The sequence below is a fragment of the Neolamprologus multifasciatus genome, chromosome 15 (genome assembly GCF_963576455.1).
Source record: "Neolamprologus multifasciatus chromosome 15, fNeoMul1.2, whole genome shotgun sequence".
NCBI classification, from domain to species: domain Eukaryota; kingdom Metazoa; phylum Chordata; class Actinopteri; order Cichliformes; family Cichlidae; genus Neolamprologus; species Neolamprologus multifasciatus.
Window position 1 is genome coordinate 25,583,947 of NC_140453.1, and position 16,460 is coordinate 25,600,406.

At 38.6% G+C, this 16,460-nt stretch overlaps 1 protein-coding gene across 1 annotated transcript; it reads left to right on the forward strand.

Annotated features, from left to right (window-relative positions):
- Positions 1-9,726: 9,726 nt before the first annotated feature.
- LOC146502199 (glutamine synthetase-like) lies at positions 9,727-13,925 on the forward strand. The gene is made up of 6 exons (XM_085133703.1): positions 9,727-9,901; positions 10,068-10,229; positions 10,311-10,457; positions 11,076-11,203; positions 12,428-12,627; positions 13,329-13,925. Exons 1-6 carry the CDS (start codon positions 9,733-9,735, stop codon positions 13,633-13,635), a joined length of 1,113 nt encoding a protein of 370 aa, XP_084989829.1. The 5' UTR covers positions 9,727-9,732; the 3' UTR covers positions 13,636-13,925.
- Positions 13,926-16,460: the final 2,535 nt, after the last annotated feature.

Here is a 16,460-nt window from a genome sequence, read left to right on the forward strand (position 1 = left end):
TGTCTCTATCATGGTCCTGGGTCGTTGACCCAGTGTTTTGAGTTTATTGTTATTATTTTCCAGTTTCTGCTGATTTGCATTTGTTCTTATGGTTTGAGTTGTGTGTTTAGTGTTTCTATCATCCCTACCTGTGTCCTTCCTCTGTGTTCTGTTCGTGTCCCCGAGTTGGTATTGTGAGTTTCCTGTTTTACTTTGTAGGTTTGTGTCTCGTTATGCCCATTAGTTCCAGCTGTGTCCCCTCCTGTGTGCTATTTCCTGATTACCTGGTGTGTGTATTTATACTGCGTGTCTGCCTGTGCTCCTCGTCTTGTTGTCTGCATTTCTCTGCATCATTTTGGTATGTCTCCGTGGTCCTCTGTTCCTCGCTTTGTCCTCTGTTCCTCGCTTTGTCCTCTGTTCCTCGCTTTGTCCTCTGTTCCTCGCTTTGTCCTCTGTTCCTCGCTTTGTCCTCTGTTCCTCGCTGTGCGTCCTCTGTTCCTCGCTGTGCGTCCTCTGTTCCTCGCTGTGCGTCCTCTGTTCCCCGCTGTGCGTCCTCTGTTCCCCGCTGTGCGTCCTCTGTTCCCCGCTGTGCGTCCTCTGTTCCCCGCTGTGCGTCCTCTGTTCCCCGCTGTGCGTCCTCTGTTCCCCGCTGTGCGTCCTCTGTTCCCCGCTGTGCGTCCTCTGTTCCCCGCTGTGCGTCCTCTGTTCCCCGCTGTGCGTCCTCTGTTCCCCGCTGTGCGTCCTCTGTTCCCCGCTGTGCGTCCTCTGTTCCCCGCTGTGCGTCCTCTGTTCCCCGCTGTGCGTCCTCTGTTTGTTAGTTTCACCAGTTTAGGTTTATGTTTAGTTCTGTCCTCACCTTGGGTCTTTCACCTTAAATAAATCTCCACCTGCATCTTGGGTCCTCTTTCATTCCACCAGCCGACTGCTGCTCAGCCGTGACAGTCTCTGTGAGTATTTAATATGACATTTGCTGTTTGATTTCCAATCCCTATAAGAGGCAGCTTTATAGACTTTTCTGCCACCAGATGGTAGAAATAAACTAGCACTTAAACACCAGAGACAAAGTAACATGGTACCTGCTGAAGTCCTATCTGTCGCCACCTGTTGAATCTCTCATTCATACATTTTCTTACCAAAGTGCTGATTCACTGGGTTTTGGCTTCAGAGGCTGTACATGAACATAAAAAAATTATAGGCTGCTTTATTTCATGTTTAAATTTCATAAATGTTAATAAATCATGAAATTAATGGTCAAAATAACAGAAAAGTAGAAGTTCTTTCATGTAGCAGTTTATCCAAAATTGACATTTTCACTTCACAACAGTCTGACCTTTTTATGTTTTTGCAGGTCTCTTGTAACACCAGAGAAATGGAGGTGGAATGAGACTCAAGGTACAAAGGTTCTGCCACCCAAAGGTGGTTTTGTTGAAAAAAAGGTGATATCACAGCAGGAGAACTACTTGTGTCACCCATACATCACACACACAATATGCAAGCATAGCTCACACACTGACCAACCAAGCTAAGCCTAATTGGTGAAGATGCCTCAGATGTGACTCTGGCTGTGGATGGAAAGAAGACAAAAGGAGAAGGTCTAATGTGTTTTGGATGAAAATGAACTTTCTCTAAATCAAGACTGGGCACAGCCCATGAATGACAGAAATGGCTGTAAGTAGATCCTTTTAGGCGTCTCAGAAACCTTGAACAGTTTTAAGTGCAAGCAGCAGAAAAATTTCAGTAATTTAAGCCCCCTTTTTATCTTCTAAAATGGGCACTCTAAAAAAACAACTAGCAAAATAATTTGCTAGTTGTGGGAATAAATACTCAGCATATGGAAAAGTAATAACTTTGTCAGTTCAGTTCAAGTTGTGTGTTTTTTCCCAGCTTCAGCCTAGAGACTACATGTTTATAACAGAATAAATGGGCCACTGGAGTTTGAAACTATGAGAGTTTATCAGAACCCTTGAGTTGCAATATGTAAGTGGAGTCAAACTCATATTAGGGACATAAACTCTTAATTTGTTGTTCAAAAAGAAGGAAAGTTGTGGACAAAGGAGAAAAGACTGTAAACACGCAGGTTACAGCCTTGAGAAAGTTGCATTTAAGTGTACGCTGAGGTGTGCTAGTGTTTGTAAAGATTGTTAGAGTAATGCAATGTTTTAGATGTATTGAAGGGTTCATTTTACTGTTTTAAAACAAGCTGTGATTGACCTCTGGTAATAAAAATGATGACTACTGCAAGACCAGTTTTTTTTTTTTTGTTTGTTTTTTTTTCTGATCCCAGATAGTACTTCTGGTGTATGCAGGAGGTAGGTCTAAAGATTTTTTCTGAAATCATATTTTTAAAAAAAAAAAAACTTTTTTTTTTTTTTAAAGATTTGAGTAGTGAATTACCTGTTAATTATAAATTAATCAATGAGCAGTAGAAAATATAAAAGAGTAAATCAGTCATCTGAATAGCTAGCCAAAAGTACAGCTAACTGACAACATTGTTAGCTTCTAAAAGTGTAGGTAAATAGTTGTTGGCAGGTTGTATGTACAAGCTTATGAAATAGCTTGCTAAACAACTGAAAAAGACTGTGAAACCTAGCTAAAATTATGAGTAAAACATATCTAAAAAATGTCTACCTAAATATGTGCAGTTAAATATTAGCAGCTGAATTGTTAGGGAACAGAGTAACAGTTGAAATACAAGTTTTAATAAACACAATTTTTGATAACAGTATATTTATTCCTTGAAATAGAATATTTATATATAAATATTCTATGTATATATGTGTGTGTATGTGTGAATATGTGTGAGAGAGAGACAGACACAGAGAGAGAGAGAAATTCTCTTGGTGAAAATTTTTTGTTAATGTCAAGGGTCAGAGGAAAGTAACCATACTGCTTCAAGCTAATAGGAAGGCAACCAAGGTATGCAGTAAAGCATCTCTGAACACACAACACATCAAACCTTAGGGCAGATGGGCTACGGCGGCAGGAGATCACACCAAGTGGCACACCTGACAGCTAAAGACAGGAGACAGAGGCTACAGTTTACATGGGCTCACCAAAATTAAACAAAGGATTTGAAAAATGTTGCCTGAGTGATGAGTCTTGCTGTCTGCTGAAATACTGGAACGGTAGGGTGAGAATTTGGTGTAAACATGTGAAAGCATGGATCCAACCTGCCTTGTATTAATGGTTCAGCATGATGTGGGAGATATATTCTTCCACGCTTTGAGCGTATTCTTGTTGACCATGTCCATGCCTTAATGACCACAGTGTACTTGATGACTGCATCCACAGGACAACACAACATGTCACAAAATTAAAAATATCTCTAACTGGGTTTTTTTTAAGATGACAATGAGTTTACTGTATTCAAATGGTATCCAGAGACATCAGATCTCAATCTAATAAAGCAGTTGGAGAATGGGAGGTTTTGCATTATGTGCTGCCCAAAAATCTGCAACAACCGTTGATGCCATAATGTCAATATGGGCCCAAATATCTCAGAAATGTTTTCATAACCTTGTTGAAACTATGCCATGAAGAACTAAGGCAAAAGGGAGTTCAACATGATACTCCCAAAGTGTACCTAATAAAGTGGCCAGTGAGTGTATAGCCCTTTTATATGGGAGGTTATGAAACTGTTTATGTGGTGTTTGAAATAAAAACCTATTTGCTGAAAATTATTGCAGAAATTACTGAGACTCTGAGGTCAAGTTGCCAATTTTTATAATTTTTTTTAATCCTTTGTGTACACTGTAATTACCTGGTGTGTTCTTATCATGTGCTCACCACATAAAAACTTTTCACGGGGTAAATATTTTTTGTGCACAAGATACAGAATGTGGCACTTCAGAGACTCGTCATTCATTTAATTTCAAAGTAGCAAATATTTTATGGTTTCTATATTCAGATTGCTTACTGTTGAAGTGAAAGCAAGAAAATTACACATACTTGTGTGGCTTAAATATTTATATAAGGTGAATAATATATACTACTAACATATAAAAATAAAAAAAAGACTTAATTGCTGCATGACCCGTGTGTCAAAGGATAAATAACAGCCTAAGCAATAATGTGTTCTTGGGTGCAGATGCTTCGTTCAGATGGGATGACGACAGCATGCCCTTAGCAACGGTCGCGTCTCTACGGCAACATCCTCCGAGGTCCCCTCTTTGCAGTTGTCACCGCGGCTTTCAGATGTTGCCCGTGAGACGCACAGAAACCACCGCTTCACTCGGATGTTCGGGGTGGTTTTGGAGGATGTTGTGCTATCATGGATGTAATCCGAGGGACCACTGCGGTAGCCGTTCGTGTCTTGCGATTTGACTGCCTAAAGTGGACACAGGGCAACTTGGGCACCAGCCCTCTTCTGGATCTTAGTCATCCATCTCTCAGTTACCATCCTGCACAAGATCATACACCCGCAGCCTCGTGCAGTCCCCGCTTCTCGTTTACCCCGGCTTCATTCGCGCCAGCCGCGTGTCATACGGCGGCTGAATGGATCCCGCCGTGCTCATCTTCCTGCTGTACGTGATGATCGCGCACGACCTGGTCTGCGGCTGGATGCAGTACCGGAGACAGAGCGCCAAGCCTCGCAAACGAGCTGACCGACCTCTGATGAGCTCCAGGTGTGTGTGAGTGTGTTTATGTGTATGAATGGCGGTAATCAATCAGTTGTGTTAACCACCTGCAGTCTCTGATAGTTTTTAGTAAATGGCTGTTGAGGGGGAGATCAGAGAAAAGAAAGGCTTTGCAGAACTTGTAAATGACTTACCAAACTAAAGCTATAATGTGTTAAATGTTCACACACACAGTAGCTGGTGAAACATTCACAACCACCAGTCTTGGTTGACTGTAATCTGTCGACCATATCTGTAACGAATGATGTAAAGTCATTTTGGGTCAGAAAGAACATTTCTGTCACCATTTCGAACCTGCAATAGATAGACAATCAATCACAATAAAAAAAAACACATACAAGATCATTAAAAAACCTTTTTTTTTTTAATGATATTTTTAAATCTGTTACTTAAATCAATCACATGCTTGCACATGTGGGTGTCATGTGATTATTGGGGTTTTCTTTGTTTCTTTTTAATATTGTAGAGCATTTATCTTTTAAAATTTAGTGCCTTCAAGCAACTGTTGTTGTATATATAAAATTTAACTGAACAGAATTGAAGTGTTGTGCGGCATGTTGTAGATGCCCCACAACACCCGTTTTTCTTGGATTGTCTAAGTTTAATGAGGTTTCCATTCAAACTATCTGTATTTCCTTTCAGTGCTCGTGTTTGTCAGGGAGCCTGGAGGGCAAGCATCCAATCGGTCAGGACAAATAGAGGAATGAGGGACCTGAGGAAGTGCGGCCGCATTGTGAGAAAGGCCTAAAAAAGAGACAAGTTTGACATATAAGGACACTTATTGAAGAGTAGGGACTTCTGAGCGTGACCTGGCCCGCAAGCCTGATCTGGGTCTTCTCGCTTTTAATTTTACTGGGCATTTCAACCATGTCTTACCATTTGGAAGAGCAGCTGGCAGCGTCTTTCTGATGCAAGTCAAGAAGCAAAAGTCCAAACTGCTAAGAAATTTATAAGGTCAAACTTAAGGTATTGCCAGTATTAGTTTCCTCTATCATTCATTTGTATTTGAGCTATGCCTTTTTACGTGCTTTGAATACCATTTTTATTTGTTTGTTTGTTTGTTTGTTTTGGTTATAATATTTGTATTTTTATGTGTGTAAGATTAACTGTTTAAATATGTATTTTTCCTAGTTTGCTGAAGCATGAATTGTCTCCTACAGTACTGTCAAATACCAAATCAAGGCTAAGAAGCTATGAGCTTTATACTAAAAGCTGCACAAAAGTAAACTTACCTTAGACAAAGTGATTTAGTGTAAAAAGTGTAAATGTCACCTTGCAAAGAATCATTTAGTAATTAGATATAACTCAGAAAAGAAATGGATGTAACTGGTTGCATCATTTGCGCAGATCTACACGTTCTATGTTCTGTTACACATTAATTCGTCTATAGCCCCTAACTCTAACCCATATCATAAAAAGTGAATACAGCACCCATGTGCTGTAGCACCTAAGAAACAGGGAAAATATTGTCATTTTGTATTATAGGCTATTCCTTTAAATCTGGGGAACAACTTATTACCCTGGAAAATCTCCACGTAGACAACAACTTTATTGGTTGTTGGAGGCAGTAAATCTAGTTCTTGCATATCCTGTGCAATAAGTGTTTCCAGTGAAGTCAAGGTACTTTCATTTTAATTCAAACAAGACAAACCATTTCATGTATGTGTGCACTGTGTGTCAAATAAAATGAAATGTGTGTGTTACCTGAGAGGCATTCAAAGCTGCTGCTTGTTAAAGAGTATAAATGCACTATAGATGGCAAAGTGTTGAATAAACTGAGATGTTGATTTAAAGTCAAGATTTGACTTTCAAACTATAATGTCAGTTTGATTGTGGAGACAGGATAGATTTTATTTTACTCAAACCCTAATTGAGATATTTCAGCCTGAAAGCACTGGCTCCATTCTTTCCTTTTGTTAATTTAATTATTAGGCAGCTATTTAGCATTAAGTTAGTGTCCTTTGTTGAAATTGATGTCATTATTTTCCAGCTACACCTTATGTAATAAGGACTTACTCATAATGTCACACTAAAAGCTAACTCCACACCTTTCTGAAAGTGGGCACATTTGAGCCTAATGTTACTGTTGCTACTTATGGATAATTTACAGATGTTTGGTGATCCAGATATGGCCAAAATTCATGAGATGGGATTGGCAAGTGTTAGGTGTCACTGAAATAACACGAAACACATGACATCTGGCTAATATACTGTAGACCTGTGGCTGAGCCATAGAAAGACACTTTTTAAAAGCAGGGTGTAGCGTTTTTGTCTTTTGCACATCATCTCTGGTTCCTGAAAGGTTGATACTCCAATTGTAAAGCTGCAGTTTTCCTACAACAAAGAACAAAACCATGCAAAAGAATGCTGCACATCAAGTTTGTGCTTTGACTCTGAGCCCAAAAGTTCTGTTGTGTAGTTTAATAGTATCAGCTCAACCTGTCTGTAAGTAGAGTGTTGTCATTAAAGGAAACGACTGGCTGTTCAGGTGGCTTCATCTTCATTTTGTGACACTGACTGATGAGTTTACCTGGTTTGTTTGGGTTCATGTTGGCTGCAGTTTGCTTCATGTTAAGCCTTAAAAATGTTTTTGGTTGTCTATGTTTAATGGGGCTCAACAAATACTGGACAAAGTGAAGTGTACATCCACTCAGCCTGATGAGTTTTGAGCACACGCCTAAATTACTCACCCAAAAAACATGTCTATTTTAAGGTGGCGTCACATTTTGTATCTAACAGCTAGATGTCTAACCTGTATGTCCCGTTTTGGGGATTATCATATTTGACCAAGGTCGCAATTATTACTTTCCTTTTGTGCATGACTCTCTGGCTGAACTTGAGTCTTAAGGTGAAGACAAACCGAAACCTGCTGCAACCTTCGCAGCAACATCTCAAACATGCTGATGTTTACATAGAGAAAGCTGATGGGAATGTTCTTCACGTCTGTCAAGATATTTTGAACTGACTTAGGTACTGCAGTACTCATCCTCTGAGTACCAGGAGTATACCATACAGACATTAAGAGTAACTAATCTAAGATTTTATGCTGTATTTCACTACTGACTCACAGACTAATGCTGCCGTCCCCAGAGCTCCATCTCTGGCATGACAGAAATATTTATAAATAAAGTAAGGTAATACAAATAGGAAGCAAATCAAAAATATTTTTTGTTTAAGCTGTTTTATTTATTATTATTATTTGTTAGATACAGTAACAGGCAAAGAGAAAAAATCACTTATGACTAAACCTTTCTTTCTCACAGAAAGACTATCAGAGCAATAGGTTGCTGTAGTCATCAAATATCAGAGACAAGTCCTACTTTTTCAGACCCAATATCAAGTAAAGTAAACGTTGTCTTACAATAATGCCAACTGAGCAATTTGCTTGCTTGTGGCTGGTGAGCTCTACAATCTCTTTTCTTATTTATGCTCTTGGCCTCTTCTGCATCTACATCTCACACACTTCAATACATCCTCAATGGATCCCATGTGACTAATTCTTTTTCTGTTAGAGTTGCTGAATTTCTGGCCCCCTGCCTGATCTCAGAACAGCCAACCTGACGGAAACTGAAGCCAGCAGCAGCTTCTGGTCTCTAATTGTGTTCAGTGAGCTGCAAGACCCTCAGCTCAGCAAACAGCAGTCAGTCACTATCAGCAGATGGCCTTTCATCAGGTGGGTGTTTGTTACTGTTTTCCATGGGAGTTTGTGATACCCTGAGCTATACCTGTGCACTGTTTTCGTTTGGCTGGATAGGGGCACATATTTGGATCTTATAGGTCAGTGCTTTGTACATGAGGTGTGTACAGTATAAATGTAATATGTTTACCATTTGGTTTGTTTCTACATAGAAGAGAAGCAGGAATACTGTCAAAGATTGTACTGAAGGCGCTTACAGTCTTGCAGGATTTGTTGTGGACTGATCAAATCATTATCGTGTATGTGTTTGCTGCTTACATGGACAAGCCTACACAAAGTATTTAAATGCCGTATTACGTCAGGAAGACGTACAGGTGTCATCAGCAGCCTAGCTTGCGTTCTGGCTAAATACCACAAACAGGTTTAGGCACCTCATTCTCAGACTTGACTCGGAAGCTACACACTTCTTCACCTGAAACCGACTGTAAAAGAGTAAGTTCAAATAATTCTTTGTTTTTGTTTGTTTAATTTGCTTCATTTAAATCTGAGAATAGTATGCCACTGTTTTCCAGTTATTAAGATATGAGAACTAAAAAAGGGAAGAAATAGATCTTAATTTTTTCTTAATCTTCATGTTTAAAGTTGCCCTGTTAGTATCTGAAAGTATAACAATGAAACATTTTTTTTTTATCACAAATAGTTACTTACTAAAAACTTTATTAAGACATATTTCATTAAAAGTTACATTCTTAAGACAAGAATGTAATAAAACATCAATAAATGTAATTAACATCATACAAATAAATGTAGGGAAACAAAAGGAATGAAGGTAAAGTAAAACAAAGCAGCTACTTGTATATGAAATTGTTAAGACTAGTCACTCTACATCAACAACTTTATCTGTTGATGAATGCAGCACAGACAGAACCTAAAATATATATATAAAAGTCAGTTTAGTCAAATTATAACTGTAATACATTACATAAAGTTCAAATGTGTTTGACCTACTTATGAGTAGCATATAAGTGAAATAATGTCCAATTTCCTGTTTAGGATTAGATACCGTATGATTATGAGCATCACTGATTACGTTATATTATTTTCAAATACTTTAAGTTTTATTTTATTTTGCAGAGGGTGTCTGTGAATGTGTTTCAAGCCCTGGTTATCTTCTTGGTGTCTTGTTAAATACCTTATAGCACTATATTTACATTCTGACACTGATTGCTAGAAATCAGGAATGTCAAACTCATGTGGAACTATAACTAGATGTGGAAAATTAATCTTGTGAGACTTGACAGCTACCCGAGGCATAAATGAAGTAATGCCGCTGGTTCGTTTTAATAACTTTGAAAAAACCTTATAGTTGTAGGTTTGTTATGGGAAGGAAAAAAGCACAACATGGAAATTGAAGGTACCATAAAGTCAAAAAATGTCATCTGTTACTATAATTATCCACTTTTGCAATTGAAGGTGAAAATGGCATCAGTGTCATCCAGCTCTCATCTCAACAAAACTGTGCGGCAGCAGTACATGAGCCTGCCTCAAGGACAGAAATGCCAGGTCACCTACATCTGGATTGATGGCACTGGAGAGACACTTCGGAACAAGACGAGGACTCTAGACACAGAACCAAAAAGCATAGAAGGTGAATGGCATTTTTAATAAGCTCTAACCTTTATGGGTGAGAGGCACTTAGTCTAAAACTTGACATCTCTATTAACGTAGTTATCAAGTTAATCAGGTTTCACTTTAAAAAAGAATGTGAACACTGACGCCTAATCAGAGGAGTAATAAGAAGTCTCTATTTTTAGAAATACCTGAGTGGAACTTTGATGGCTCAAGCACCTACCAGGCCGAAGGCTCCAACAGTGACATGTACCTCATCCCGGTCTGCATGTTCAGGGATCCAATCAACCTTGACCCCAATAAACTGGTTCTCTGTGAGGTCCTGAAGTACAACCGTTTACCTGCTGGTACATTTTTTTCAGTCCATGCTTTTTTCCCTTAACATCGTCTAAGATCACAATAATAGACTGCTCTGACTTTTATTTTAGAAACTAACCACAGAGCAAGCTGCAACAAAGTGATGGAAAAGGTCAAAGAGCACCGTATTTGGTTCGGTATGGAACAGGAGTACACACTTCTGGGAACAGATGGACATCCATTTTGCTGGCCTCCAAATGGATTCCCAGCACCCCAAGGTGACCGAGCTGTCATTTTTTTACTGTTTTTTATACAAATACTGCAGTGACAAACCAATTGCCAGCTTGTGGTAAATCCTTGTGCTATTATCTGGGTCACGGGGAGTGTGGAGTGAAGCAATATCCCACAAAATGATACACATTTACATTTAAGGTCAGAGAAGCAGAGGTAATGACAGAATTTCTCAGAAACAAAACAGACACTTTCCAAGAATGACAGGGTATGAAATCAGACAAAAGGAACAAAACCAAAAGTAGACTAGCACAGCTGATACGTTTCTAAACTTTAACAAAGGCTTTCACATTCTTAAGGAGCTTGTAAATCCATTCAGATTCTCTGAGCACCACACTTCTCTTTCCCACATGTTATCATTATTTTATTCAAGTTAGCACAGTGGTCAGTGCTATACAAAGGATTTCTGTAAAGTTAGAAAAGAAGTAGACAAATCATTTCTCAGACACTTCATATTGTAACTGTTTGTAATTTTTGTCTGAAAACAAGCATCACAAATGCACTTTTTATAGGCTCAGAACCTAAATGTTTATAGCCGTCGTACAGTTTTCATACAGTGTATCTTGATATTGTGGATTTTCATTTGTGTCATCATGTGTCATCAGGTCCTTACTACTGTGGGGTGGGGGCCAACAGTGCTTATGGAAGAGACATTGTGGAGTGCCACTACAAGGCCTGCCTCTATGCTGGGATCAAAATCTACGGTACTAATGCTGAAGTTATGCCATCTCAGGTAAGTGAAAGTACTATTCCAATACATGGCAGTAGCACTTTATAATAAACATAGCCAATAAAATGTATGTAATATTTATTAATCACTGGTTACAGTGTATTTTGTGTTTCTTTATGCCATTAACTTTTCTGCGATCTTAAGTTTTGGTTTGTAATAAATCTTTTATTACTACTCAATGAGCATTTTCATTATAGGGCATCACAGAGTTGTTTTATTCAGAAAAACATGAAATAATTAAAAACTATTCTTATCTTCTAGTTCTCCTGCTTTGGATTTCTGCCAGTTGGATTTTTAGTTTCTTGTTTCTTTTTTATAACACCCAGAAAAGGTTGCATCACATTTCTTTTGTTCCCATTGCATTTTTCTTTTTGCGTCGACGAGATAAATTTTGTGACATTGAGTGTGGTAGATGGGTACACCTCCCCAACATACCACGCATAACATGACTTTCTATGAAATACTCACGCTGCTACAATCCAGTGATGCCACACAATAAAGAAAACAGTCTCACCCCAAACTCAACATAGAACCACAATTCCTGAACTTAACCAGCTAGTTTAAAACAGAAAATAAAATGATAGTAAAAGAGAAGGTAACAAAAGGCAAAACAGCACAACCTCCCTACTGAACTGCAATTTAAAACAAGTACTATAAAGTCAGCTACAACTTTATTTACAATTTATTAGCTGTCCAAATAAAGTGGATGACTCAACAGTATTTAATGACCACATACAAACATTAGTTATGACTTACAGTTAATTCAGACAATGTTAATTTGATACAATACGATGACTAAATATTGTTATATATTACAAACATATGACATATTTATGAGACAAGCTATTTATCCCAGAACTTGGGGAAATACTCTGGTACAGCAGCCAAAACATTAAAAACAACCTACCTAAAAAATATAAAAAACAATATTACAAAACAAAATTCTTCAGAGAAAAATGAGCTCAATAACGGAGAAAACACTGATGAGCTCAAAAAACTGAAATATAATACACAGATAAATATGAAACATAAATATAATTCACAAGTGATTTCCAAGCAAATACTAGGGCATTAGCAAATGTTACTCATTATAATTTCTTTGTTTTCTAACAGTCAAAAAACTATCAAATTGCAGTTAGCTAAACGTATCATTTATTAACAGTGTTAATGTTTTCACCTCAAAGATTTCCCTCTTTTCTCTGCATCTTTCTTTTTCTCTGGCTTCAGTGGGAGTACCAGGTGGGCCCCTGTGAGGGCATCGAGATGGGGGACCATTTGTGGGTCTCACGTTTCCTTTTGCACCGTGTCTGTGAAGATTTCGGGGTTGTAGCAACGCTGGACCCCAAACCCATGAAGGGCAACTGGAACGGGACTGGTTGCCACACAAATGTCAGCACCAAGGAAATGAGGGAAGAAGGAGGACTGCAGTAAGTAAACTCCAGACTTTCAAAAGATACACATAAAAAAGCTCTTCATTGTACTACAAAAAGGAGTACCAGTGGCACATTTGAAAAGCTTAAAAACAGCTTGTATTTTCTTATTAGTTTTTATTTTAAGTATTTCTTTAAATTAAATAAAATGCAGCACTATATCCCCTCACCAGATACTTTATTGGATACTCTATGTATGCAATAAATTCGACTCAAGAAACGGGAAGAAATTATGTGTTTTTTTAAGTGGCTGACTGCTAGTAACAAATTACCCAAAGATACAATTTTAAATTGGTTCTTTCCTAAGTTGTGGTGTAGATAAGTTATTCCCTTAAGTGAGATTCATAGATAAAAGTCTTCAGTGGCTTAACAAAAAACCAAAAAAAACATTCTCTGAAAATGATCAAATACAAGGACTGGACTACAAAATGATTTTAAAAAGCAGTCAATATCCAGAGAAAAACTTTGAAAGACCTTCAGAAAACCTGGAAAACTGTTGCTCAAGACCTTAACCTTAAAAATTACAATAATGTCTTCTTAGAAGCAAATATGAAGAAAAGAGTGATGCTGTCTTAATCTTTACTAATCATGCTTAAACAACTGTTCACTGATGTTCAACATACTGCCTGATGAATTATCTTCTAAAACAGAGTAATAAGAGGAAACCTCAGTAAAAATACATGTTTCTTTGATGTTAGGTACATTGAGAAGGCTATTGATAAGCTGGGGAAAAAGCACCCTGAGCACATTCGTGTGTACGACCCTCATGAAGGCAAGGACAACATCAGGCGTCTCACAGGTCTCCACGAAACCTCCAGCATCCACGACTTCTCTGCTGGAGTGGCCAACCGAGGTGCCAGCATCCGCATCCCACGGCAGGTGGGGCAAGAGAAGAAAGGGTACTTTGAGGACCGCCGTCCCGCAGCAAACTGTGACCCGTATGCAGTGACGAAGGCCATCGCCATAACCTGCCTTTTGGAAGAAGAAGAAAAAGGAGCCAAGTAGTAGAAAAGTGCTGCCTTTTTTAAAATTATATAATTTGTATAACATAGATAATATATATAAAATGTATAAAGCAACACAGACCTGTCTGTGAGTTAACTTGACCGGGAGTAAAAGGATTCACAACAAGATGAAGAAGCCTGGAAGTAGATGTATGTTTTTCCTCTGAGCCTCTATACTGCTGCAAACGATTACTGCTCACTATGCTCCCTAAATTCTTATTAACTGCTACTTTAAACTTGTGCTCCATCTGTAACCGCTGAGGAAGTGAAATAAAGATAATGGTGCTATGATTGCCTTCTTATCTATTTATGTCAGAAAGTCTCCATATACTTCACTTGTCATTGGTATGACTGTTGTAGAAATGTCCTTACATATTAGTGAATTTGTTGTTAGCACTCTTGCTGAGTACCTAAACCTCAGCTGGCATCATATGTATCATCCAGTCTGGCTTTGCCTTACTCTTATCCAGTTTTGCCTCCAGTGGAACAGGCTGGCTGTACTGCCACTTTACCCACTTACTGCCAGAGATACCACTCCTTCATCCTGATAGCATACCTATTTCAAGTATCAACGTGATGCAGCTGCTACTTTTGGGCTCATATGGGATCTCCAAGCTTGCCCCATCTTGTTTTACCACTGGTAAGACATCTGATTTCTCTCTACTTAAGGTGGCTTGGGGCAACCATCTTGGTAACCATACAAATCTGAAATAGCAGTTCCTCCTTCCAAACACTTACAAACTAGCCAAAGTACATTCTGCCAACCTGATCTCTCCACAAATAAGTGGTGTGGGAACCAGAAGCCTTTGATAGTTTTGCTCGATGTGTTGTGTTATGTGGTTTTCATGTAGATAAGCTACTGCGAAAGGGACCGGTTGCTATAAAGACAGGTTTGTTGAGCACAGCCTCAGTCATTCCACTGACGAGTGGAACAAAGCATATACACTGCCTGGCTGCATGTGAAATCACAGGCCAAGCATATCTCCAGTGGGGGAGCTGACATGCTTCAGGATCAGACCAAGAAAATTAACAAAGGCAAAAAGATGCGGGGACACTCGTCCTCTGTTTACTACAGCAGCCAATGAAGCACTTCCACTTCCCCGCCAAAGTAAACACTAAATAAAACCTTACTGCCAGTACTGTGAAATTTTGATTTATGAAAATTGAAGCAAAAAACTGCTACCCCAGAGCCTGGGCCTAAACATTATTGATACACTGTGGGATCATCTCAACAGAAAATGAAACACAATGCAGCCATATTTCAACAAACAGCTTTAGAAAGTGCTTCAAGAAGCCTGGAGAGCTATTCCTGAAGACTGGTTTAAGAAATTACAAGGAATCTTGCCTAAGAGAGTTGTATTTCCATTTATGTTTGCATATGATTGAACAAATCACTGCTCCTATATTCAATTTTCCAAGCAAAATATAAAGTAATGAGGGATGCTTCAAGACCTTTGCACAGCACTATAGTTAAGGCAATAAGTCTGATCTGTGTTAGCAGAATCACAGAAAAATATTAATCTTAAAATAATAAATAAATAAATAAACCAGATGTTGAAGCTTTTTGCACTTGTCCACCAGATGGAGCTATTGGAATAATTTCATTACCCGCATCTTATTCAACAAAACAAAACCTGTAATTTACCCAGTCAGAGGTCAACGTGTCACGGTGACTTGTTAGCTGGCTCTTTATGAAGGGATAAGAGTGGAGTGGTTTTTAAAATGTTTAAGGATTTAACCACAAAATAGGGGGAACCACGATCTTTGCAGGCACATGGTGAGTGTGTTCTGACGTTACACCCACATGGATCCATCTCAGGTGATGCTGGGCCTACCTAACATATGGTGTTAACATCCTATCATGTTACTTACAGACATGCAATCGCCTCATTTGCGGCCTGGCACCATCAAAATGATTCACGATCCAAGCTGTTTTTGCAACATGAGTAAACAAACAAGGTGAAACTGAGAACAAGAAGAAGAAACAGTGAGATTCTTTGAACTATATTAGATGCCACCACATAACAGATTTCCATGGATACAGGCAGTAACTTGGCAACTATGGTGTTTTGTCTGTTGTCATGGGAACACTTTTCTTTTACTGAGCAAAAAACCAGCCTGTGTGTATGGAGGATTAAAACAGCCAAATTTAAAAATATAAATAAATAAATACATAAGTGAATAACTCAGCAAATAATTTAATTTAGAAAATATGTATATTTCTCGAGGCATTTGAGGCATGATTCTGGCATTAAATCACCAACTAGCAACAAGCTGAACCTAATTTTCATTCTTAAAAGTGTATTAACTGTAAGGTCAGGTTAGGTAAAGGCTTGATATAGCTGCGACAGATCTATCACAAGACTCACACAGAGAGACAGACAACCACAAACTCTCACATCCACACTTCTGACCAATTTAAGTTCACCAATTAACCCAACAAGCATGACTGTAGAGGAAGAGGAACGATATTTTTTATGCAACACATTAAGCCTCTTGAAAAAAAACTCAGTGTGTATACAGTACAGACGGTCTTATCTGTGAGCCTTTTATACACAAACACGATCAAAACATTTACATCTACAGCTCTAATCACATCACTGAAGCTACACAATGAGACAGGAAGTATAGTCAGGGATGGGAAGTACCGTCTCAGTGAGAGGAAGTATGCACTGAAACAGAAAGTGTGCGAGCAGTGGGGAGGGTTTTAAGGTGAATTCATGCTAATTCTCCTCTTGGGTTTTGTGCGTTTCAACTTTGTAAGAGGGAAAGAAACCAAATCAAAATTATGCAAATTTTGAGGAGTGTGTTGTCAGTGTGAGTGAA